Below are 26,643 nucleotides of genomic sequence, written 5' to 3' on the forward strand. Positions count from 1 at the left end.
TTGACGCACTTCTTGAACGTGTTGAATCTGTGCCAGCTTCCGTTACATGTGTGCAAGTGTGCCGAGTGTGCCGGCGGCTGCTGGTCGTCAATCTTTGATTGAATCGCATGTAAGTTGTCGTTGAGCCCTATGTTGATGTGGAGACTAAAGTGGGCATTTTATGATATTTCAAATGTGCTGAATAGAATCGTAGGCTGCGATCGATGTCAACCTCAGTGCAAATTTGTGAAAAGCAGGTTGGAGATAAGGTCTGCACCGTCGTCAAACCAAATACCGTCGTATTCTGACGATGAATTTTATCATGCTATCTTATGTGTAACATCTATTTCAATTTTATAAATTGAAATGATAGGTATGCCTTATGTATCACCCACTTTGGACCACATTTGTCCAGAAATTTCTGGGAACTTGTTTTAGTCGACTTAAAATTGTGCCCAAGTTGCTGCGCTTAGGTTATGTTTCAGTATTGAACCCGACCTCTAAGGCAGGGGGTCATCGAAAAATGAGATATTAGAAAGATGCATACTCATGCCAAATTTGCCCTGTGACCATGGCAACCTGGTTTTGTTCGGCCCCCAGAGTCGTGGTACCTAACTAAATTCATATTTGTCCTCCGTTTTCTTCGGCCTGAAGCCAGATACACAACCGCTTAAAGGGACACTCCCACCTTAACATTAGTTTTGAGTTGAGATAGCCAAATTGGTGGCCATGGCCTGCAAATACCGGTTTGGGCACTCACAACATCGACAAATGCTTTAATTCGGAGATATGGAATTTCAAACTTGCAGTTTTTGGATTCTAAGGGGCTAGTGCATTGGTATGCCCCCTTAGAATTTGTGACGTCAGCGGAGATCTAACGATTTTTAAATCTTTTACTAAAACGTTTGGTAGCACGCGGTGGTATATGCTGCCTTGCGCGCAACAAATGCCGCACTTTCAAATAAAGTCGCTAGGAACAGCGGAGATCCCAAAAAGTAAACAAAAGTAAAAGTCTTATATCTTGAAAACCGGTGAATGTTTTTCGATGAAATTTGGTAGATATTCGTTTTCGCTCTTTCTGAACCGAGCGACATCACTTTCGTGCCAATTCATTAACTTTTTTGAAGGTGGGAGGGTCCCTTTAACCTAAAAATATTTGACTTACAATTACTTGTAATCTCTCCTAAGGCATTGCCTTCGGTACTGCACTGCTCCGCCACAAGTATTTTTATTATGTCACTTTCATAACAAAACTGAATATCATCTGTATGTAATGCATCTTTTCACTGAACCTTGAAGTTTATCCTTTCAACGCGGGTGATGGTGGCAGGAGGAGCGCAAGGCATCTGTTGGTGACGGTAACTATTGCAATTTGCATGCGTGTATTCCACTTGGTTGCGCCGTGAATAATTATCAGATGAGCTCAGGAGGTCAAAATGTATCATGTCGTATGGCTTTTATAATGACATTGATCGGAATCTTTCTGTAATAATACCAAGATGTTAGCATTTCTATTTATGGAACAAAGGTTTCCATTTTTGGAACAGATGAGATGTCAAAGTTGGAAATGTTTCAAATAATAGAAAGGTCTCGATAAATGAAAGAGCTAGGTACCACAGTGTGCTCGACTCGGCTGGACAACAGAATGTTCTTCGCCTGAGGAGACATCAAACACACCCTAAGTGTAAAATGGTGTAGGTCTGTTAGATGTCACTAATACAAATTTGTCTCATGCAGCTGGTGCTGTAAATACGTGTTTGAGGAGCAGATACTTGTAAGCGTAATACGGTTTGGTATAGATCGCTCATGTAACCCCAGTACATATATTATGTAAACCTGCTGACTGAACAATTTGTTTCAGATATTTGGCATGGATACTGCTTCAGATCTCAGGGGCTTTACACTGACCTTCTCCTTGGCAGAAATATGTGGTATGTATGATATGATGACAACAAATCACTATTTGTTGCCATCACTGGCACTTAATACATTATGAGATTAAACGTGTATTACAAACAGATTACAATGCTGAGTGATTTGGAAATTTGTAAAAGATATGTATTAACTTTACTTACTAATGTATTTTGGGTTATTGTCAATTCAATATGTCCAATATGCCCGCGCCGGGCCGGTGCTCTGAGATTCCGCGCCGGGCCGGGGGCGGGGGGTCTGAACACCCCCCTTCTAACTCGGCTCCTGGGCCACGTAGCGACACGCGGTAAGCGGCAATCGAAATAACGTCCAAATAAGGATGAAAACACTTCGGTCATTTATTGGGTCAGGTCAAACGTCAGGTCACCAGAGGTCACCAAAGGTAAAATGTTGACTATTTCAACATTTTGGAAACTGCCGACGGCTATCTCGGGAGCCGATAGAGCTACAGCGCCGCGGAAAAGCGCATTCGATAGCCCTTTTACAGACCTTTTTGAGTAATGTTCTCAGAGTCAGATTTGACCTCAGGTCAACCGGTTTAGCCTCCAGAGTGCAATAACTCCAAAAATAGCCGTTTTTACGAAAAACGTTTTTTTCGGCAATAACTTTTGACTCAAAGAGCCATGACATTACTTTTGCCAGCCTCGTGTTACTCTCGTCGAGACGCGTCGAATGAACTATAATTTGACCTTAAGGTCAACTTGAAAACTTGACCTCAGATCAAGGTCATTACCTGACCGGAAAAGGTCATGTTGCATATCAGTCGATCCGCAACGTCGAGCCGAACACATCTAAGGCGTTTTCAGCGCTCTAGCACGCCTCTAGCAGAAGTCATTAGCGAAAAACTGTTAGATTCTGTTCGTGACCTGAGATGACCTCGGGGGCGTAACGAGGGGTCACAGTTGCCATTTTCCGGTTCAGTGTGTCAATTTTACCTACATCTCGATGTTTGAGAGTGTCTAGAATAGCGTTCGTGCAAAACAGACGCTTTTCAATTTTCTCCCATTGACTTATAATGGAGAGACCGCATAATTGGCCTGACCTTAGGTCACCGATATCAAAATTCCGAGATAAACATTTTATAGATAATGTTGCTCTCATCAATCGCTGAAAGTTTCAAGGCAATCGATCAGTCGGTGTAGCTATGACGAGCATTCTTATTTTTTTTTCTGGGGCGAGGTCACTTGGCGTGACCTGGTGACCTTAACTAAGGCGACCTTGGTCTGAAATTTTCACAACATTTGCGGAAAAGATGCACGAACAGGTGTGCCACCGCCGTTTTTTGAGACATCTGCGAAAAACGGCAGGGGGGGGGGGGTGTTCAAATACCCCCCCCCGGCCCGGCGCGGGAGTAAGTAAGATTCAATTTATGTATTGATGTAGTAGGTACTGGTGCTGTTAGATTAAGTACCTAATTAACTTTCTTGTTCGGACACAGCATAGCTGGGTATTTTATCATTAGCTTAGGTCTGTCACATATTTTGTTGCCTGGAATTTTTTACCATGTTCTGTGACTGACAGTGATATCAGGTAATGACATTTGGCTATTACCTTTGTGGCGTATGAACTATGCATATGAACTATTAAAAGTAGCGCAGCAGGTATGCTATAACATTGGTTTGAGCTCATTTCAGTTGTTCGTGCTAAGTGTATCTGCCTTTTAGCTTTAGCGAAATAATACTGTCTAGTGCCTGATCGTCTCAATATTCATCATATCATGGATGAGCCAACGGCATGCCGCAAACTGAGTCCACCCGTAACAGTGAACTTTCTACTGGCTAACGGCTCGTGCCGCTGCGCAGGCGCGCTGGCCGTCATCCTCACGGTGGCATGGGTGGGCCACTTCCGCGGCGGGTTCGCCTGGCAGGCCAACCCGGCCGTCGAGTTCAACTGGCACCCGGTGCTGATGGTCACCGGCCTGATCTTCTTGTACGCCAACTGTGAGTACTGTGTGGGGACGAGGGGTCCGTAGACGGCACCGGACAGCGTGCTAAGAAGGGCCATTCGGTCATGGGGCATGTTTGACAGGTGTCCCCCACGGAAAATTGTTGGGATCTCACCCCGTACAAAAGGGTAGCTTGACTGTCGTAAGATCAATGGAAATGGTTGCGAGTCGACCCTAGAAAAATGCTTAATGCCAATAGTAAAAAATGTGTCCATAATCCAGGCAAGGCACCCAATTTGGTTATAATAATGAATGGGTATGCCAATCGTATCCGATCACACACAACAATGAGTGTCCTTTTGAAATGGATCTATTTAGTATTGCTAAAATAGTTTTCATTACTTGATTGATATGCCCTTTGCTGGTGAGTTCAGGGGTAAGCACGCGGGCTAGGTGGCCTGGCGAACGTCGTCCTGTGGTGACGTAGCTCGCGTGTTGGGAGAGAGTGAACACAACGCTCGCGAGAGTCCGGTGGCTGCCACATGTCATCGGGTCCAGTGCTGTGGGTAGACCCAAGGTCTTATATAAGAGGTAGCACAGTTAGTCGTTTGTTTACATCGGTGACCTTGAAAAGATGACGTTAGCGGGTGCCTGCCAGTCTTCGCGAATATTTATCTTTGAGGATTTTAGCATGTATGGCAGTTTCATATTAACCCGCGCCCCGTAAGGGGGGGGGATGAAACGCCCCCTGTCCTTTTCCGTGGATATCTCCTAAACGGCTGCAGATATCGCCACCAAACTTTCAGAACCCCTCCGGGCATCGATTTTAGACATTGTGACCTTTTTTTTTCCAGAGGCTATGATAGGCTGGCCACAAATGACGTCAGAATGACGTTATGTTCTGCCATTTTCGACCAAAAAAAAGGTTTCGCAAGAAGAGCTGTCAGGCCTACAGCCTTGAAGCTACAGAAAAATAATCCAGACATAAAAGGTGTAGAATTGACAGGGCTACAAAACTGCTATCTCGGATTTTTGACATTCTTGGATTTAAACCCCCCAAAATTAAAAAGGTTATTATTGGAATATATTAGCCAAAAATTCTTTTTTTAATTTCGATGAAAGCGGAATATATACAGGGTGTCCCATAAGTTCGTTCTCACCTAAATTTTACGTTGAAAGGCTCTCTTGCTTAAAGGGGCCCTCCCACCTTCAAAAAAGTTAATGAATTGGCATGAAAGTGATGTCGCTCGGTTCAGAAAGAGCGAAAAGGAATATCTACCAAATTTCATCGAAAAATATTCACCGGTTTTCAAGATATTAGACTTTTACTTTTGTTTACTTTTTGGGATCTCCGCTGTTCCTAGCGACTTGATTTGAAAGTGCGGCATTTGTTGCGCGCAAAGCAGCATATACCACCGCGTGCTACCAAACGTTTTAGTAAAAGATTTAAAAATCGTTAGATCTCCGCTGACGTCACAAATTCTAAGGGGGCATTGCAATGCATTAGCCCCTTAGAATCCGAGAACTGCAAGTTTGAAATTCCATATCTCCGAATTAAAGCATTTTTCGATGTTGTGAGCGACGTGGCCAAAACTGTCTGGCGTCAAAGTGGCAATCATAAAGGTAAAAATGTTTGAAATTTGGTAAGCTGGCTTTTCAGGATGGATTATCAGCTGTCGAAGAATATTTTTCGGGGTACATAACTTATTAAGCGCAAGACTTACAAGAAGACTCAAAACAGTCGAAAATGTCTTAAAATGGCCAAGCATGTGTTTTGTTATGCCTGAGGCTAAAAATCTGTAGGGCCGATGACATCAATGTGGTCATCTGAACTACCTAGTCCATGTTCGAGATGACACACTCCTTCAAACCCTAAAACGGTCCCATAAAGGCGAAAGAGAAAGCCTCCGTTTTGTCCCACTTCCTATGCAAAAGGCCGGGGTCACGGTATTGTGGGGTTATAGACGCCCAGACGCTGACCAGGATGCGGTTGGTACTCCAGAAACAGTTATGGGATGCAGAATGTTTCTCCAAGAAGATCTTGATGGAATCTCAGCGCTCTAGCTTAACCCGCGTCCCGTAGGGGGCGGGTTAAGCTAGAAACCCGAAACCCGCCCCGTAGGGGGCGGGTTTCGGCCCCCTACGAGGGGGGCCGAAACGGCCCCCCTGTCCTTTTCCGTCGATATCTCCTAAACGGCTTGGGGCATCGCCACCAAACTTTCAGGACCCCTCCGGGCATCAATTTTACACATTGTGACCAAAAATTTTTCCCGAGGCTATGATAGGTTGGCCACAAATGACGTCAGAGTGACGTCATGTTCTGCCATTTTCGACCGAAAAAAGACTTTCGCGAGAAGAGCTGTCAGGCCTACAGCTTTGAAGATACAGAAAAATGATCAAGACATCAAAGGTGTAGAATTAACAGGGCCTCTCGGATTTTTGAAATTTTTGAGTTTTGACCCCAAAAATCAAAAAAGCAATTTTTCGGATATATTTGCCAAAAAATCCAAACAGTTTTTTGAGTTTCGAAAAAAACGGAATATATGTGTTTGTACCTACCGTCTTCTATCTACATACCAAATTTCAGATCAATATCCTGTTTTTTGGCCAAGTTATAGCGAAAAAACTGTTCAAAAATGATGACGTCAAATTTTCAAACTCAATTTTTGGCAATTCTAGACCACGTAGAGCAAAACAAAGACCACCATTAGACTCCCCGTGACGAGCTGCATCGAATGGATACCCATTTTATGCAAAATATCAACTTTGAAATTTGACCTAATTCGACCTGACCTTGACCTGACCGTCACCAAAACGTGACCTAAGCAGGCCCCAAAGGCTGCCTGACCCACATAATAGCATTTGTCATGTAAAATGGACCATAAAACATGTATCACACGACACTTTTATATTGTGACCCCCAGGTGACCCCCAGTGACCTGACCTCTGTGACCTGACCTGGTGTCAGTGACCTCAGATAGCGAATTATGTGTTTGACGAACAATGTACCATCGATGGTTTTCAATAACTTACCAATTTACTCGATTTTACAACACATTTCTTGAAATGTCTGTGAACGGTGAAAATCCGACCTTTGACCTGACCTGTGACGTCATTGGTTTGACCTAGGTCAATAAAATTTGGTCACAAGGTAGTTCCCGGGTGGGGCTATTGAACGCCGTTTGAATTTTGAAAATCGGCCGGTAAATTTCCGAGATCTTAGGGGGGGGGCCGTTTCGGTCCCCCCCCCCTACGGGTGGTAGGGTCCGCCGATAGCCCTACGGGGCGCGGGTTAACTCAAACCGCAAATATGAAAACATTTTTGGAGGAGAAAATGGCACCCGTGAGGTCGTAGGCCCATCTTCAAGCGAGACACTGCATCGGCGAACAGGTCAAGGAAAGCTCACAAGCGGTGCCAGAAGAGTGTGAAAGCATCTGTCGCTTGATCACATGTCAGGAATTTCATGGGATCCAAATTTCATGAAAATGCGTTGGGGATACTGAAATCGTGGCTCGTCGAAGCGAAGCGCTGTTCCAGCCTCCAGGTGCTCACGGCGAATGTCAAGTCAGTATGAGCTAACTTGAAGCCTGCTACGCTGCCAAACATGCCGGTTGGCATGCCGCAGCATGTATTCATGTGTTTGCCCATGAAATGAGGAGCACATTGACGTCTCATAAATATATCAAACCGTAATGTACTCTGTTTTTCATGCAAATATAATGTGAGAACGAACTTATGGGACACCCTGTATGATAGTACCTACCGTCTTCTATCTACATACCAAATTTCAGATTGATCTCTCTTTTTTTTGGCGAAGTTATAGCGAAAAAAACTGTTCAAAATAATGACGTCGAATTTTCAAACTCGATTTTTGTCAATTCTAGACCACGTAGAGCAAAACAAAGACCACCATTAGACTCCCCGTGACGAGCTGCATCGAATGGATACCCATTTTATGCAAAATATCAACTTTGAAATTTGACCTAATTCGACCTGACCTTGACCTGACCGTCACCAAAACGTGACCTAAGCAGGCCCCAAAGGCTGCCTGACCCACATAATAGCATTTGTCATGTAAAATGGACCATAAAACATGTATCACACGACACTTTTATATGTGACCCTCAGGTGACCCCCAGTGACCTGACCTCTGTGACCTGACCTGGTGTCAGTGACCTCAGATAGCGAAGTATGTGTTTGACGAACAATGTACCATCGATGGTTTTCAATAACTTACCAATTTACTCGATTTTACAACACATTTCTTGAAATGTCTGTGAACGGTGAAAATCCGACCTTTGACCTGACCTGTGAAGTCATTGGTTTGACCTAGGTCAATAAAATTTGGTCACAAGGTAGTTCCCGGGTGGGGCTATTGAACGCCGTTTGAATTTTGAAAATCGGCCGGTAAATTTCCGAGATCTTAGGGGGGGGGGGGCCGTTTCGGTCCCCCCCCCTACGGGTGGTAGGGTCCGCCGATAGCCCTACGGGGCGCGGGTTAACTCAAACCGCAAATATGAAAACATTTTTGGAGGAGAAAATGGCACCCGTGAGGTCGTAGGCCCATCTTCAAGCGAGACACTGCATCGGCGAACAGGTCAAGGAAAGCTCACAAGCGGTGCCAGAAGAGTGTGAAAGCATCTGTCGCTTGATCACATGTCAGGAATTTCATGGGATCCAAATTTCATGAAAATGCGTTGGGGATACTGAAATCGTGGCTCGTCGAAGCGAAGCGCTGTTCCAGCCTCCAGGTGCTCACGGCGAATGTCAAGTCAGTATGAGCTAACTTGAAGCCTGCTACGCTGCCAAACATGCCGGTTGGCATGCCGCAGCATGTATTCATGTGTTTGCCCATGAAATGAGGAGCACATTGACGTCTCATAAATATATCAAACCGTAATGTACTCTGTTTTTCATGCAAATATAATGTGAGAACGAACTTATGGGACACCCTGTATGATAGTACCTACCGTCTTCTATCTACATACCAAATTTCAGATTGATCTCTCTTTTTTTGGCGAAGTTATAGCGAAAAAACTGTTCAAAATAATGACGTCGAATTTTCAAACTCGATTTTTGTCAATTCTAGACCACGTAGCGCAAAACAAAGACCACCATTAGACGCCCCGTCACCGTGACGAGCTGCATCGAATCGATACCCGTTTTTTGCAAAAAAAAAAAAAAATTGAACTGTATTTGACCTAATTTGACCTGACCTTGACCAGAACGTAGCCTAAACTGGCTCCAAAGGCTGTCTGACCCAAAATCGCATTTGCTTTGTAAAATGGGCCATGAAACATGTACCACACGACATTTTAGTATTGTGACCCCCAGTGACCTGACCTCTGTGACCTGACCTGCTATCAGTGACCTCAGATAGCTTATGTGTTTGAGGAACAATTTACCTACCATCGATGATTTTCAATAACTTACCAATTCACTCGATTTCACAACACATTTCTTGAAATGCCTGTGAACGGTGAAAATCCGACCTTTGACTTGACCTGTGACGTCATCGGTTAGATCGAGGTCAGTGAAATTTGGTCACAAGGTATATCCCCGGTGGGGCTATCGAAAGTCATTTGAATTTTGAAAATCGGAAGGGGGGCGAAACGCCCCCCCCCCCTACGGTTGGTAGGGTCCGCCGATAGCTCTACGGGGCGCAGGTTAACCTTTGGGCTCCCTTAGAGCCTTAAAAAGGTTTTGCTGCACAGCAATGTCTTTAAAATCGACAAAACCTTGATGCCCTATGACGTCATCTACCTCCTGAGCCGTCTCTATTTGGCAGCATAGAACCGTAAGCCCCTGGGTAGACCAAGCGCAAACGGCAGCCTTGGCAATATAGCAGCAAAGGTCAGTGACGCAATGCTGTTCCAACTGAGATACGGGACTGGTGACTGCTTAGCCAATTTCCTTACCTTGCCATTTTCAACCTAAGCTTACCGGCAACTCAAATATAGCTGTTGCAAGGTCCATTGTTGTGAGGTCAAAGCGTCCCATGCTGATAGCTGATAGTGTTTTGGTCTCCCTCCCCGCGGTATCAGCGTCCAGATGTGGGGTGGGGGTCTGCGGCGACGACGCCGGCTGTGGAGGGGATGGGGATCCAGTCGCGGGCTGTGCAGTGTGCTGCCGTCATATACCATATGCTTTGCAGGGGACCACATTCTTGCTCAATGTTCAGTGCGTGCGCACCGTTCTGACTAGTCGGCATGGCTCATCATCCGCTTCAGAAAGGCAGCACTGATAATGGCTTTGCTGCTTGCACTGATAGAAGCCTTATGCAAAACTACAAACAAACCAGTTATGTAACCAGAGCCAAATTCATCGGTCGTTGGTCACTCTGCAGCTTCGTTACGTAAGACACCGAGAACGGACGGTACTAGCCGCCGTGTCCTGAATCCCTTAGATTCCTCTGCTGCTGTCAGGCGGAGAAGATCAAACACCCAATAGTGATATGCATAGGTGTATTAACCCTATTAGTGGCAGGGGGGGGGGGGTTGTTTTTATCCACCCCTCAGGTTTTTCGGGAATATCTCCGAAACCGCTGAAGCTACGATGCTGAAATTTTCTGACTCCCTAAAACTAAATTGGGCACATTCCCTGAAAATTTCAAGTTCATAACTTTACCAGGGGCGGCTCCAGAGCACTGGGAATTGGGGGGTCCTATTCGTGAAGCGAGTCATTTGGGCGAAGATCACGATGCTGCACCAGTTTTACGAACAGTGAATGAAAGGTATCATGTGATAACATATACAAAGTTATTGTGCATCCTCTTTTCACACGTTTTTGCTATAAAAGGCGGATCCAGGCGTCCAAAAAGGGGGGTTATTTTTTACCTCCCAACATAGGTGCCCTGACACCGCCTATGCATGACCAATACAATTTTAGTCGTTCTCTCATAAGAAAATTGTAACATAACAAGACCATTGCCACCCTTTTTAGAAACAGTACCAACAAAAACCTTATTTACTATACTTTTTGTGTACCCCCAATCTCAATTATCTTTATCCGCCTATGATTTTTGAAAATGCATATTTTTAGGATCCATGTGAATTCCTGGTTCATTCTCTATCGATCGGCAAAAGTTGTGTTAAGATTGGTTCAGAAACCTGGCCGTGATAAACAGTCTAAAATGTATCTGCAATTTGCCCGTTTTTACCCCCCTCTACCCCCTATTGACATTTTTTTTTTTAGAAATGTAGATCTCGTTGAGCGAAATCGAATGCCGTTTGAATTGTGAAAATCGGTCCGTTAGATCTCGAGATATCAAGGGGGGTCGTAAACAGCCCCCCCCCCCTGCCACTAATAGGGGTAGCCAGGAGCCTGACACTAATAGGGTTAAAACTACGGAGGATGCCAAATTTTTGGCTCATTTCCACGAAAAAAGTGAATATTGAACCCGTTCTGGTTTATAACATTCAAAGTCTTACCTTTTCAATGCAGGGCCTCGGATAACGAATTTTCACTGGGTGGGCAAATGCCAAAAGTTTGCCGTAGACCAAATTATGTAGTTTTCGCTGTAGGTATTATAGTTGCCAAGGTGTTCCTAAAGAACAGGGATATGTCTGTCAACTCATACCTACACCGAGTGGCTGATTGCTTTGAAAATTTCACTGATTGACAAGGCCTACACTCTGCTCGTTCCACCAGCCAATGTCCACGCGGTACGTTTACGTCGGCCATTCGCACTACACCTTTTTACACTCAACTTAAAATAAGTCACACTCAAATTAAAAAAGGTCAAATTCAAATTAAAAAAGGTCACAATCAAATTAAAAATGATCACACTCATATTAAAAAAGGTCACATACAAATTAAAAAAGATCACACTCAAATTAAAAAAGCTCACATTCGATTTAAAAAAGGTCACATTCAAATTAAAAAAGGTCACATTCAAATTGAAACTGTATTTCGTTTACCCTTTTCCAGCCATATATTTTGGCAACCGCTTGGCCAATTCATCAGCGGTCTGGAGCATCAGATAGCCCAATCATTTTAAAAACTGAATAACTGTTTTGAGGTATCCGGGTAACCGTCCCGGCGCGTGGCTCTCTCAAATGCCAAATCAGGATCGTTTAAATGGCTTCTCTCACAAGTCACATATCTTTGCAAGGATTGAAACGATTATTATGAAACTCATGGCTTGTATAACTATTCTATTTTGCTTACCTATATGGGTTCCATGTGGCAATAAATTATCATGTGTCACGGTCGGGGTGCTGTTGCAGTGCGCATGTGTGGGACCCGCTTATGTATTCTCGAGAACAACAAGACCGATTGCACTTAGAGCTGTTATACAGATGGGGACCGGCTGTCTGGGTGATTTTAGCATGTCAGTTGCTGTCTCATTTTGCACATGCGCACGTGTTGAGACGAATTTTGCATATCAAGAACGGTTAGGCCGATGGGACTCAAAGTTCATATGCCGCTAGGGACAGGCTATTTGGGTATCCCGTTGATTTCAGTTAGGGTCAGCACATGCGCAGAATAATCTGAGTATCCACGGTACACTTAACTTACATATATGTACTCGATGTGTGTTCATGTAGCCCTGTGGGTGTTTGGAGGCTGGTAGGTATATGTAGTGCTCTGCGCGTGCACGTGCGCATATGCAAAGTGAGACCCTAACTGACATCAACGGGATAGGGGATGCCCAAATAGCTGTCCCTAGCGGCATACCTACGAGCTTTGAGTCCCATCGGCCTAACCGTTCTTGATATGCAAAATTCGTCTCAACACGTACGCATGTGCAAAATGAGACAGCAACTGACATGCTAGTCACCCAGACAGCCGGTCCCTATCTGTATAACAGCTCTAAGTGCAATCGGCCTTGTTGTTCTCGAGATACATAAGCGGGTCCCACACATGCGCACGTGCAACAGCACCCGACCGTGACACATGATAATTTATTGCCACATGGAACCCATATAGGTAAGCAAAATAGAATAGTTATACAAGCCATGAGTTTCATAATAATCGTTTCAATCCTTGCAAAGATATGTGACTTGTGAGAGAAGCCATTTAAACGATCCTGATTTGGCATTTGAGAGAGCCACGCGCCGGGACGGTTACCCGGATACCTCAAAACAGTTATTCAGTTTTTAAAATGATTGGGCTATCTGATGCTCCAGACCGCTGATGAATCGGCCAAGCGGTTGCCAAAATATATGGCTGGAAAAGGGTAAACGAAATACAGTTTTAATTTGAATGTGACCTTTTTAATTTGAATGTGACCTTTTTAAATCGAATGTGAGCTTTTTTCATTTGAATGTAGTCTTTTTTAAGTTGCATGTGACCTTTTTTAATTTGAGTGTGACCTTTTTTAATTTGAGTGTGACCTTTTTTAATTTGAGTGTGACCTTTTTTAATTTGAATTTGACCTTTTTTAATTCGAGTGTGACTTATTTTAAGTTGAGAGGTGTAGTTTGTCGACCCTGACCTCGGTCGTGTCCATTATCAGCTGGCAGCGTTCGGTCGGCGTGATAGAGCGGAGAGGCACTGTCGCTGCCGGCGTCGCCAGAAGCGATCCTGAGTGTGCCTCGAGCGGTGGCCACCCCTCTGTGGTGGCACCGACTGCGCCGGCCCTTTTCGACGGGCGATGCGCTAGCTTGCTAGCTTGTTTCGTTCAGTTCAGTTCAGTATATTTTGGTAACCAAGAACGATAAACATCGGAGAAAATAATCGCGGATCGGCGCAAAAGCAAAATTCTTACATCAAAGCGCCTTTCCTACAAAATATTAACACAAATAAATGCACAAAAAATGAAATATGAACACGAAAATTAACCCGCGCCCGGCTGGGGGTCCTGGATTTCCACGCCCTGCTGGGGGGGGGGGGTGTTTGAACACCCCCTTCTAACTCAGCTCCTGGGCCACTTAGCGATACGCGGAAGGCGGCGTTCGAAAGAGCGCCAAAAATAATGACGAAATCACTTCGGTCACTTTTTTGGTCAGGTCTAAGGTCAAGTCACCGGAGGTCATTGAAGGCAAAATTTCGCCGATTTTCAGGTCGAATGTTGACAATTTCCAGGAAGCCAACGCATAACTCGGGAACCAATAGAGCTACAGCGCTGCGGAAAAGCGCATTTGATAGCCCTATTAACGCCCTTTCTGAGAAATTCTCTCAGATTTGACCTAACGTCAACGGTTTTGCCTGCAGGGGGCAAAAACTGCAAAAATAGCCGATTTTTTCGGAAAGTTTTTCTGCAATAACTTTTGACCCAAGCATTGTACGAGCTTACTTTTACCGGCATCGTATTTCTCTCGTCAAGACGCATCGGATGAACTATAACTTGACCTTGAAAGGTCAACTTGAAAATTTGACCTCAGGTCAAGGTCATGACCTGACCGGAAAGGGTCATGTTGCATATCAGTCGATCCGTATCGTCGAGCTGAACACGTCTAAGGCGTTTTACCGCTCTAGCGTGCCTCTATCAAAAGTTATTTGCGAAAAACTGTTAGACACCATTCGTGACCTGAGATGACCTCAGGGACATAAATAGGGGTCACGGACACCATTTTATGTTTAGTGTGTCCAAACCACTTATAATTCAGTGTTTATTATGTCTTTCGTCTAAAAGAGGCGCATTTCAATTTTCTCCCATTGACTTATATTGGGGAGGTCGCAAAATTGACCTAACCTTAGGTCACCGATATCGAAATTCCGAGATATACATTTTAAGGATACTGTTACCCTTATCAATCGCTGAAAGTTTCAAAGCGATCGGTCTTTCGGTGTAGCTATGGCAGACATTGACACCTTTTATGAGTGAGGTCACTTCAAGTGACCTGGTGACCTGACCTTGAAGGACCTTGGTCTGAAATTTTCACAACATTTGTAGAATTGATGTATAATAAGGTTTACCAAAAACAATTTTTTTTGTGTGTATCAAATGTATCAAAAACAAAAAGCAAAAAAGTTTTTGAGATATTCGCGAAAAACCACAAGGGGGGGGTGTTCAAACACCCCCCCCTCCCAACAGGGCGCGGGTTAAGTGCAAAATAAAACCACCTGGCAACAGATCACGACGGCCCCGCCAGCAGCCCGCCGAGCAGCCCTGCGGACATAGTCACCAGGTGTCCGGGCCCCGTTTTAGAGATGTCACGGGGGGCAGGTATCCCCCCGTCTGTGAGTTTGCGCGGACGCCCGACGGTGCGCGGTGACGCTCGTGCTCACACAGCACGCGGCCATCTGCAGTGCTGTAGTCAGAACTGTATGCATGCCCCGGCTGTCTTTTTTTACATGCACTGTATCGTCATGTAGGAACTGTGCGGTGCCAGTTCACTATCGAGGCGGGCCGGGAGTTGGGCGTCCGGTGGCCGTCGAACCGCGACTCGACTGACTGGCGGCGAGGCGGCCGACAGCCGGTCGGCTGCCGACCGGGCCCGTATCGGTGGGCGCCGATCGATGCCAGCTGCGCCTGGCGAGGCCGCCGCGGGAGGGGGGGGGGGGGTGCTGGGCAGGCCACGGTACGTCCCCCTGGGCGATATATTTGGCTCCACGGTCTGCTGGGCAACACTTAACCCGCGTGTGACTGGGGTATTTTCCATAACGCGGGTGAGGGGGAGGTTCTACAGCCCTGAGCCCACCCCCTCCTATCTCCGAAACTACTGGGCCGGTTGTCGAAATTCGAACGGCGGCTGATAGCCCTGAAAAATTTGCTGTCGAGCGAAACCAAATTTCATTGACCTCGAGGTCAACGATGACGTCAGAGGTCAGGTGAAAGTAAAAATTATCAATATTTTGGGTTTTTCACAATTAACCCCCGACCCGTTAAGGGGCCCAAAGGCCGGCCGCCCTGTGTTTTTTCGCAGATAACTCAGAAACGGCTGCGAATTTTGACTTGAAACTTTCAGTACCTCTCCGGACATTAATTTTACACAACTCCTGAAAAAATTAGGTCCCAGGTCATCTCAGCTCACGAGCTATAGATGTCAAACTGAGGTCATGTTCGGCGATTGTTCGTCGAAAAAGTTGTTCACGGAGAAAAATCGTAGAAAATCAGTTTCAACTTAGCGACTCAAAAAATGAACCGCAGGTATAAAAAGCATGGCAAACAAAATGGCTATCTCGAAATTTCCAAAGTGTAAAAATCCCTAGATCTAGGGATTTTCCTAGTCAAAATTTAGATTTCTTGACATATTTTTGAAATTTGGGGAAGTCTTCAAAACCGGAATATATGTCAGAGAACCACTTACGGGCCTTACAAATACACATGCCAAAAATTAACAAAATATCTAAAACTGACAGAGATATAGCCATTTGAATGACTGAAAAGGTAGAGACTGCTCTTTTGACGTCACAATATTTTCGGTATTTGTCCTTGAAATCAGTCAGGAGTAATATTTATTATACTTTTCAACCTCTTCCTGACTGAATATGATCCTTTGCGTGAGTAAAGTCACTTACGTAAAAAATTGTTTATTGTTGTAAACAGGTAGGTACAATTTGACCTTATTTAACCTTCCTGTGACGTCATAGGCCCAAGAAAAATGGCCAAGGAAGGAGGTTTCTGTGGCTGTATATATATGACATGTTTTCATAACGACTCGAATATTCACAATTTAACATGCATTTCCTTACGATTCACGAAAGTGTTTTCTGATTGGTCGAGGTGACCTCTGTTGTGACATCACAGGTCATCATCCACTCAGGTGACGATCCACATGCCAGATCTTTCATATACCTACATCATATCCAGACTCATTTGAAAACTTAAATTTTATTTTTATGACCGACTTCTTGTCATTGTAAATTGGACTGATTTGACTTTGTTTGACCTCCCTGTGACGTCAAAGGTCAAATATCAAAGTCATCGATATCCTATCTTGTGCATCTCGATGAGCTCTTTCGAATGCCGTTTGATTTTTTCCGCTCCGGCTATTGGTTCTGGAGATACGACGGGGGCCCTTTGCCCCCCCCCCCCCCCAACAGGACGTGGAACCTACCACACCCCAACGCGACGGCGCGGGTTAACCGGCGCCCCACTGCACTGGGGTCTGCGTATAACGCGCCCTAGGGGAAGCCGGGGGAAGCCCGGCTTAGTAAGCTCTTTTTCATTTTTGTTACATACCTTGCGTGCTGTATACGATGTTGATATCCTGTTAGCTAGATGAGTTAACCCTCGCCCGCACATGGGGGGGGGGGGTGCCACCCCCGCCCCAGGTAGTCTTTCTGCTCTGCACTCAGCATTTTTAGAGCTAGAAGGCTGATTTTTCGTATAGCTGCTCCTCTATTCTTTCTTGATGTCCACTGAAAATTTCAAGTTTCTGTGATTTTTGGTTTCGGAGATATGACCTTGTTTTTCAGGTCATGTCATGACCCAAATGGCCAATTCTCAACATCTTGCGTTAGCTTTGGGCCTTGTGAGCTTTTGACACCTTGATTTCGGCCTTTTTTTTTGCCAGTCTTACCTCCCACCTATCATGGAACATGCTGTTCGACGATATACAGATGTCAAGGTCAGGGTCAAGGTCAACCTAGGTCATCTAAGATAATTGCGTTTTAGGCAAGCTGAATTTACTTTTTTGTGAAGTTTTTTGACTGCATTTTTTTTTTTTTGTAAAAGCCTCTCAGATCATGATTTCATGTAATATGGACACATAAACAATCGGTGCACACATCAGTATACACACAGACACACACAGACATACAAACACATATCATTGACCTTGACCTAACTTGACCTGAAATGACCTCAGCAGCAAAAACCTGGTCGGGTAGTGTGACAAAGAGGTTCTAGCTGGCTTGGCACCAGAAAACGGCATCATCATCGGTATATGATAAGCAGTGCACTTGATATCCAACGGTGACCCAAAACAGCAACATTTTTTAGTTTGACCTGGCCTGGAAGGTCAATGACTGACCTGAGAAGGTAAAACTGGATATCATTGGATTCATCTCTTCCCAAAGAATCTTTTTGGTCTTTACCGCTAAGCTCTATCTCCAACAGGAACGAAATGGCGCGGGGGGGACCCCCCATGTGCGTTCTAGGATGGGAAAATGGCATGTGCGGGCGAGGGTTAATTGACCGTGTTTTCCCAAAAACTCGGCTTTGTGGAAAAAGTATAAAGTTGCGAAATTCAAGTTTTAAAAAAGTATTGATTTCTCTGGGGTAAGCCCGGCATAGGGTTAGCGCCGGCCACCTCTTCAGCGCTTTACAACGAGTTGATGCAACCATTATGTGTCTTCCAAATATTGACGGAAAGTGAAATATTAACCCGCGCCCCACTGGGATCTGCGTATAACACGCCCTACTGGGGGGGGGGGGGGGGCTTTTCATAGCCCCCGCTCCTAACTCCGAAACCACTGGGCCGATCGTCAAAATTCAAACGGCGTCTGATAGCCCCGGAAAAACTGTCGAGCGAAACCTAATGTCATTGACCTCGAGGTCACCGATGACGTCACAGGTCAGGTCAAAGTAAAAATTATTAGCATTTTGGCTTCTTCACGTTTTGGGCTCTGGCCGCCGTCTTACAAGTCAGATCAGGCTCATTTTTGGTTCACACACTCGTGAACAGATGCTCTAGATACTCTGAGGGTACCAAACTTGTACTTTGATTTTCAGGTCAAGGTCAGGTCAGCACAGGTCACGAAAATATTATATCATGCGTCGGTCACGTGACACGTGTTTTATGGAAAATATTATATCATGCGTCGGTCACGTGACACATGTTTTATGGTCCATTTAGGCCAAAAATTTCGAATTTGATGTCGTCTGTGTCATTCGAGGTCATTTTGAGTCAAATTTAGCTTAGGTCAGGTCACTTTCAGGTCAAAAAAGGTCAAATTTTGAAGTTAAAATTTTTCAACAAAAAAGGTGTCTATTGGATGCAGATTGAGCTCAGGAACACGATGGTGCTATTTATATTGGCGTACGATGTCAAATTCGTGCTGAAACATTGTTTTGAAAAATTAATAATTGTTTATTTTTTGCAATAATGCGTATAACTTGGCCATTTTTGAAGATATTTAGCTAAAACTTGCTAGAGTTAGTCATAATAATGCGTTCTATCACATATATTCCGTTTTTTTTTTCGAAAAGTAAAAAAAAAAAATGGAAAAAAAATGTAAAAGTATAAATTTTGAATTCTATTTTATAAAATTTTCGAAATTTTCAACATTTCGAAAATCCGAGATAGCAGTTTGATAGCGCAGTCTATTCTGAGTCCTCTCATGCAAATAAATTGGATCTAGCTTAAAAACTGAGCTCTTGGGAGCGATTGCCGTGGTTCAATGTTTTGCGTCGAAATCGGCCGAACATGACGTCACTCTGACGTCATTTCCGACCGACCTATAGTAGGTACGAAGTTCAAATTTTGTCGCAAGGTGTCAAATTGATGCAGCCGAAGGTACTGAAAGTTTGGCGTCGATACGTCAAGCGGTTTGGAAGTTATTGCAGAAAAACGGGAGGGGGGGCTACAAATAGCCCCCCCCCAGTGGGGCGCGGGTTAAGGTACTGTTTAGCTCTGGACATCTTAGACAACTTCATTGTTTGTCAGGTTATCTGCAAAAAAACGTAGTTTCACCCTAGTTGACCTAAAGTTACATGGCCGTTCTTGTAGCATACCTACAAACATAAACTTAGTCACATATTGATATAAACTGATAGTGTAACCCAAAACCGTTAAAATGGAGCGGATATCTCCCATATTTTTACAGCAAAAACCAGACAAGCAATCGCCCTTCATCCATAACTGATAGCTATGGGCACTGGAATAGAGCGACAAGCTGAAGAGGCTTTGTCTATGATAACATGCTTATTTTCGAGGTTTATCTTTGGGCGAGGTCTAAAACAAACTTACTCAGTACCTATTATTTCATGGAAAACAGTGGTTTAGTGGCATTGCTCTCGGTTAGGGGTAAGCTCGGCCATTCGCCCGGGGTTACCCCAATGTGCTAATTTTATTTTAGAACAGCAATGTTCGAAAAAAATATCACTTAAGCCAGCCTGCCTCGTCACCCCTCACTACAAACACTTAAACGGTCCTTTCAGTTTCATAACAGAGTATCGTCAAAAACACCAGGTAACTAGGCATAGGTACTATGTCGGAAGAATCAATGTACGAAAGCCGCTCAGGCCCGGCTCGTATTATTTTGTCGTAAATGTTGCCTAAAAATAAATAAGTTTGTCGCCACCGTGGCGACTGGGAGAGTTTTTATTCTAATATCCTGACAAGGGCTCAACGGAAGGTAGCATATTTGCTATGTAACCAGTAACCACAAATTTGTGCCTTTGTGATTGGCTCTGGTGCTAGGTGTCGCTGACAGTGTGCGTCCGCGCCTGCAGCCGCGCTGCTGTACCGCGTGTTCCGTAGTGAGCGGAAGCGTAAGCTGAAGCTGGCGCACGCGCTGCTGAACCTGACGTCGCTGCTGCTGGTGCTGATCGGCCTGAAGGCGGTGTTCGACTCGCACGACCTGGCCTCGCCGCCGATCCCCAACCTCTACTCGCTGCACTCGTGGGTCGGTCTCTGCGCTGTGCTCCTGTTCGCCATGCAGGTCAGTTGACGGGTGGGCGGCCAGGGAGCGGCACCGGGCTGACGATATTGCCGCCGGGTGCCGTCACGTACGGGGACCAGGAATAGCTGCTCAGAGAACGCGGCCCGGTGATGTTCGTGTACGTGCGGCCAGGCTGATCATCTGTCAGGGACCTGATAACCTGTCGCCCGCTTTTCAATGCTTAGTGCTCTGACTCGGTTCCGTGCTAGTCTAGATTTAGTTACTTGGCCTTCTGACCCGAATCCATGTCATTGCTAGTCTGTAAACAGTAACCTGACCGGGTCCCGTATCGCCTACCAGTCTATGTTCGTGCTGAGCCGCCCCGTGTGGCCCGCAGTGGATTGTCGGCTTCGTCTCGTTCCTGGCGCCGGGCCTGAGCGGCTCCCTGCGGGCTCGCTACCTGCCCTGGCACCAGTTTTTCGGCATGGCCATCTTCGTCACTGCTTGCGGCGCCGCCATCATGGGGCTGATGGAGAAGGCATTCTTCGCGCTGTGAGTGGGGCTGGTGGCCAGCGAGACTACCTCTGCCTGCCGTTCAGTGCCGTCCCCTTTCATCCCAGGCCGTCTGCCTTTCAGTGCCGCCCAGACATCTGTTTGCCTTTCAGTGCCGTAACGCGGTATAGTGTTTGGGTTATGGCCTTATTAGTCTTTTTTTTTTTTAGAAATTCTGTTTGAATGGTTGAATGGGTGGCTGTGGGCCCGGGTGCCCCGGTTATCAGAGCTTGTTGCGAATGACACCACGGACCCGCCACCCGACCACCCCCGCGCTCGGTTCACCGGTGATAATTTGAATCGAAAGGTTATCGTGCCGCAGGTAAACGGCGGGTGTAGCGTGGTCTCAAACGACGTGGAGATTCCCGGCCGCGAACTCGCTGCTCCCGAGTTAGCCTGATCCACTAGGCCACGGGGAGGACTTGCCTTAAACCAGGTTCAAAAGTTGTCGCCCCTCACAAATGCTCACTCCTGCCCCTGCAGTGCTGCAAGCATTTTCAGCCCATACCGTATTTGATCCAGGCTGATGGTGTTGCATGCGATTGCTATACCTAAAAGCTGTACGGTTTCAGCTCTCTATCTAGGTCATATGCTTCCGTACCAAGACGGAACTGCTTACTGCACCTCTCGGTCGGAGTCGAGACCCACACACCCACAGTACACTACCCTGTCCCCGGAGTCGAGACCCACACACCCACAGTACACCACCCTGCCCCGGAGTCGAGACCCACAGTACACCACCCTGCCCCCCGGATTCGAGACCCACACACCCACAGTACACCACCCTGCCCCCCATGAGTCGAGACCCACAGTACACCACCCTGTCTCCGGAGTCGAGACCCACACACCCACAGTACACCACCCTGCCCCGGAGTCGAGACCCACAGTACACCACCCTGCCCCCGGGAGTCGAGACCCACACACCCACAGTACACCATCCTGTCCCCGGAGTCGAGACCCACACACCCACACTCCACAGTACACCACCCTGCCCCGGAGTCGAGACCCACAGTACACCACCCTGCCCCCCGGAGTCGAGACCCACACACCCACAGTACACCACCCTGCCCCGGAGTCGAGACCTACAGTACACCACCCTGCCCCCCGGAGTCGAGACCCACACACCCACAGTACACCACCCTGCCCCGGAGTCGAGACCCACAGTACACCACCCTGCCCCCCGGAGTCGAGACCCACACACCCACAGTACACCACCCTGCCCCGGAGTCGAGACCCACACACCCACAGACCACCACCCTGCCCCCCAGAGTCGAGACCCACACACCCACAGTACACCATCCTGTCCCCGGAGTCGAGACCCACACACCCACAGTACACCACCCTGCCCCGGAGTCGAGACCCACAGTACACCACCCTGCCCCCCGGAGTCGAGACCCACAGTACACCACCCTGCCCCGGAGTCGAGACCCACACACCCACAGAACACCACCCTGCCCCCCGGAGTCGAGACCCACACACCCACAGTACTCTACCCTGCCCCCCATGAGTCGAGACCCACAGTACACCACCCTGTCTCCGGAGTCGAGACCCACACACCCACAGTACTCCACCCTGCAACCGGAGTCGAGACCCACAGTACACCACCCTGCCCCCCGGAGTCGAGACCCACACACCCACACTACACCACCCTGCCCCCCATGAGTCGAGACCCAGAGTACACCACCCTGTCTCCGGAGTCGAGACCCACAGTACACCACCCTGCCCCCCGGAGTCGAGACCCACACACCCACAGTACACCATCCTGCCCCGGAGTCGAGACCCACAAGTACACCACCCTGCCCCCCGGAGTCGAGACCCACACACCCACAGTACACCACCCTGCCCCGGAGTCGAGACCCACAGTACACCACCCTGCCCCCCGGAGTCGAGACCCACACACCCACAGTACACCACCCTGCCCCGGAGTCGAGACCCACAGTACACCACCCTGCCCCCCGGAGTCGAGACCCACAGTACACCACCCTGTCTCCGGAGTCGAGACCCACACACCCACAGTACACCACCCTGCCCCCCATGAGTCGAGACCCACAGTACACCACCCTGTCTCCGGAGTCGAGACCCACACACCCACAGTACACCACCCTGCCCCCCATGAGTCGAGACCCACAGTGCACCACCCTGCCCCGGAGTCGAGACCCACAGTATACCACCCTGCCCCCCGGAGTCGAGACCCACACACCCACAGTACACCACCCTGCCCCGGAGTCGAGACCCACAGTACACCACCCTGCCCCCCGGAGTCGAGACCCACAGTACACCACCCTGTCTCCGGAGTCGAGACCCACACACCCACAGTACTCCACCCTGCAACCGGAGTCGAGACCCACAGTACACCACCCTGTCCCCGGAGTCGAGACCCACCAGTACACCACCCTGCCCCCCGGAGTCGAGACCCACAGTATAGTCTGTCTTAAAAGTACCGCGAAAAGTAACGGTGGATCCATCAAGCCTGACCGAGGAAGGGCCTGCTAAATTTGAGTCACCGAAGCAATTGACATCCTCGTCCATTCCCCAGGTCAGTTCAGGGCATATTTTAACAAATTTTTACTGCGTCCCAAAGTTGAGCAGAGGGCACGTGCTACGACTAAGGACACAGGGCAGGGAACAGAGTAGGACACTGAGGAGGGCATCAGTGCCCTCCTCAGTAGGGCACGGCAGGTTACAGGGCATGGCGCAGGACATTTTAGAGAGAAGGGTCAGGGCACACAGCAGGGCACAGGTCAGGGTACCGGACAGGGCACAGGGCAGGGACGCAGTGGATCAAATCAGCAGGGGCTACGTCCCAAGGCGAGGGGGCTGCGTCCCAGAATGGGACGCAGTAAGTGCCTTAAAATATGCCCTGGGTCAGTTGGTTCGATGACTTTCAAATTATAGCACGCCCTTCCTCGGTCAGGCTTGATGGATCCACCGTCACTATGCGCGGTACTTTTAAGACAGACTGTACGGTCCTCCAAGTATTTAGTGGTTGGTTGCCAACATCACAATAAGCGACCTGCATTGATGAATACATCTAATGGCTGTTGAAAACCATTGCCGAAGTGTGTGCATGAACCCTCTTGTCATTTCTATTGAGTCATTTTACAGGAGTGCCTCTGTCATTCAAAGTTATTACACCAAAAGCACATAGGCTAACCAACCACTCTTTTGCTAGAGATCTAGAGGGCCGTACACCACCCTGCTCCCCGGAGTCGAGACTCACAGTACACCACCCTGCCCCCCCCCCCGGAGTCGAGACCCACAGTGCACCACCCTGCCCCCCCCCCCGGAGTCGAGACCCACACACCCACGATTCACATCTGTACCCCCGGAGCCGGGACCCTGTGACGGTACTCTGAAGCGTCGCGCTCGCCGCAGGAACCCCAAGAACAATGAGCAGCCGTATTCGAAGCTGCCGCCGGAGGCGTACCTGATCAACTTCGTGGGCCTGCTGCTGGCCGTGTTCTGCTGTCTGGTGGTGTTCCTGCTGTCCCACGGCGGGTACCGGCGGCCGCCGCAGCCCGAGGACGAGATGCTGCTCCGCGACACTGTCATCGACTAGAGCCGGCACCGGACCCGAGCTGGAGGGCAACGGAGGCCAGGACGCCATGACGGGTGGAAGAGGAGGGGAACGGACAGCTGCCTCCGGAGGCCGGGACAGTCGCACCCACAGCTCACAAGTCAGGTCGGGTCGGAGGAGGACGTCACAGGCGCTGAACGGTAAGGAGCGGGCCAGGCGCCTGCCGCTGGGCGGCACAGTCGTCCGTGGGCCCGCGTGACCGAGGCTGCGTTGCGGTCGGGTCAGGCGAGCTCACTGGACAGGGAGGGGCGCCGGCACCCGTCGCGGGGTGTCTGGAGAAGGAGAGCGGCGCTGCGCGCGCCGGCAGCGGCAGGTGTCTGAGGTCCCGGCAGCGCGGACCGGCCCGATTTTCGGCCGAGGCTCAGTCTAATGACGACCGCGGTGGGTCCACGTGTGCTGTTCCGGCTCTCTGGAACATGCTGTCCCGGCTCCCCATGCTCTCTTGGTGCCCCTCCGCAGCAGCGCGGGTATGTATTAGTGTCGTGACCGTAGTTGTATTGGTGTTGTGCAATGATATATATCACTGATATTCGCTATTTTTGGGTTGTGACCTGTTGCGTGACAGCCAGTACTATGCTTTTTATCTACGTTTGAACATACGCGGAGATGTATCTATATCCCTAAGGTAATTTGTACTACAAGAAACGCACACGTTTGCAAGACAGTTGTCTCGCATCAAAATTGGCTGTGTGCTTAGCTTCGTCCGCCGCGTCTTTATCGCAATTTGTGATTGACGTCTTGTCACTCCCGATAGTGGTGGCAATGTTGTTGTGTTACGTTTTGGTAACTTGTACGGGGAGGCTGTTATTTTGCATATCTCAGGCATAATGGCTGAGTGAGTAGCGGGGTTACGTTACCAAGTAAATAACATCTGGGCGGCGCATTGGCTGTCTGTGGATCTGTCCATGACCTAGCTTAGTTGTTTCATGCAAAATTATGGACGTGAGCAATTATCTGTCTGTATTCGTTAACCTCGAACATTCATAGTATATTCGCAGCATACTACGTATATGCAGTATAACCGTTGTAGTCAGTTTAGCAGAATATGCAGATGCTTCCCATTTGACCCTCGCTGTTTAGCCTCCGCGATATGACACCTTTTTTTTAAACCCCACATTTGTTCTCCCGTGAAATTCAGACAAGTTGTTTAGAAACCTTCAAAAAAGGTACAGTCACTCGATTTTTCTCAAGTTTGTCTGTCTTGGCAGATCAAGCAATGCCAGAGCAAGCTTACGAACACACAAATTTGATCAGGATCGGACGATTGGACACTTCTAAAAAGAGATCTTTCGTGCTTCCCGGAAATTCACCGGAGAACGGATGTGGGGTTTAAAAAAAAGCTGTCGATGATAGCTGTACCGTTCTGCGGGGTACCGATCGTGCTGTGCAAATGTACCGTACCGTACCGTGCCGCACCTACCAGCCGCCGAGCTGCGGCAGCTGCTGTCCGCGGCAGCGGCGGCGGCGTGGTGCTGTCCGCGGCGGCGTGGCGCTGTTAGCCGGTCACGTGGCTACTCGAACAGCGCCGTGGCTCGCGAGGCGGCCTGCGTTGGACCGTGTATCCCGGTATTTATGTTTCCGAGAGGCGCTTTGTCGTTAATTTGCACTTTGTATAACTGCAAAGACTATTGGATGCGCTGAATCTTGGCCGCACTGAACCTTGTCTGAGTCACTTCATCGGTCACTTTGAAGCACTGTCTGAATCGCCCCTGTGCTGTGCGCTGGTCGTCTCTGCGTCCTCCTACCGGGTCTCTGCGTCTTTAAGCGGCATATTACCTATGGACTGCAGCTGGCCGGCGAGGCGGGTGAGCCGCGGATCGGCGTTAGGCGTTACCGGCCCAGCGCGTCCACGATCTGTCTCTCCACCGGCCACGGTGTTGACTATTGACTGTGTTCACTATTGAATGCTTCGTGCATGCTACCCAAACCCGTGTACCGTTGTCATCGGTGTGTGCACAATATAACCAATAAATGTTGGTTGTCGGCATTTTTGTGTTTTAGGGTGGCGAGACGATTGGTTTCCGGTGGAAGGGGTTGGTTACGCTCGCGGACACTATTTGTAGGCGGAGGGAAGTTTTTAAGGTTCAAGTATTAGGATGCCTTTTCGATCTTTTACTGGGTTGGTTGTTTCCGGCCGTCGAGTGCTCCACGTCGTGTAACCTGTAAGCCAGTGTCAATACGTTGGCAACCGGAACCCCAAACCCTTAAGGTCGCCGAATACGTTGAAATGCGTAGACGAATTTGCTCCTGTCTTCATGGACATCCTAACGGGGTTTTGCG

General features: G+C 47.9%; 1 protein-coding gene across 3 annotated transcripts; it reads left to right on the forward strand.

Moving 5' to 3' along the window:
• LOC122364219 (transmembrane ascorbate-dependent reductase CYB561-like) lies at positions 1 to 26,350 on the forward strand. 3 transcript variants are annotated; one of them, XM_043334399.1, is made up of 7 exons: positions 88 to 109; positions 1,168 to 1,337; positions 1,841 to 1,910; positions 3,714 to 3,851; positions 20,086 to 20,294; positions 20,632 to 20,786; positions 24,162 to 26,350. In XM_043334399.1, the coding sequence occupies exons 3-7, from the start codon at positions 1,850 to 1,852 to the stop codon at positions 24,343 to 24,345; spliced, it is 747 nt and encodes a 248-aa protein (XP_043190334.1). In that variant the 5' UTR covers positions 88 to 109; positions 1,168 to 1,337; positions 1,841 to 1,849; the 3' UTR covers positions 24,346 to 26,350. The 3 variants fall into 3 exon arrangements, with proteins under 3 accessions (XP_043190335.1, XP_043190334.1, XP_043190333.1); XM_043334400.1 differs by lacking the exon at positions 1,168 to 1,337 and having other exon boundaries at positions 1 to 109; XM_043334398.1 differs by lacking the exons at positions 88 to 109; positions 1,168 to 1,337 and adding an exon at positions 125 to 248.
• The last annotated feature ends 293 nt before the right edge of the window (positions 26,351 to 26,643 follow it).

The sequence above is a fragment of the Amphibalanus amphitrite genome, unplaced genomic scaffold (genome assembly GCF_019059575.1).
Source record: "Amphibalanus amphitrite isolate SeventyFive unplaced genomic scaffold, NRLGWU_Aamphi_draft 000662F_arrow, whole genome shotgun sequence".
NCBI classification, from domain to species: domain Eukaryota; kingdom Metazoa; phylum Arthropoda; class Thecostraca; order Balanomorpha; family Balanidae; genus Amphibalanus; species Amphibalanus amphitrite.

Bases quoted from the DNA above. Each gene is read 5' to 3' on its own strand.
- LOC122364219 (XM_043334400.1), top strand. From the start codon at position 47: ATGTGTGCAAGTGTGCCGAGTGTGCCGGCGGCTGCTGGTCGTCAATCT. The intron at 1,911-3,713 runs GTATGTATGATA...GCCGCTGCGCAG, and splicing joins CTCCTTGGCAGAAATATGTG to GCGCGCTGGCCGTCATCCTC. The intron at 20,295-20,631 runs GTCAGTTGACGG...TGTGGCCCGCAG, and splicing joins TGCTCCTGTTCGCCATGCAG to TGGATTGTCGGCTTCGTCTC.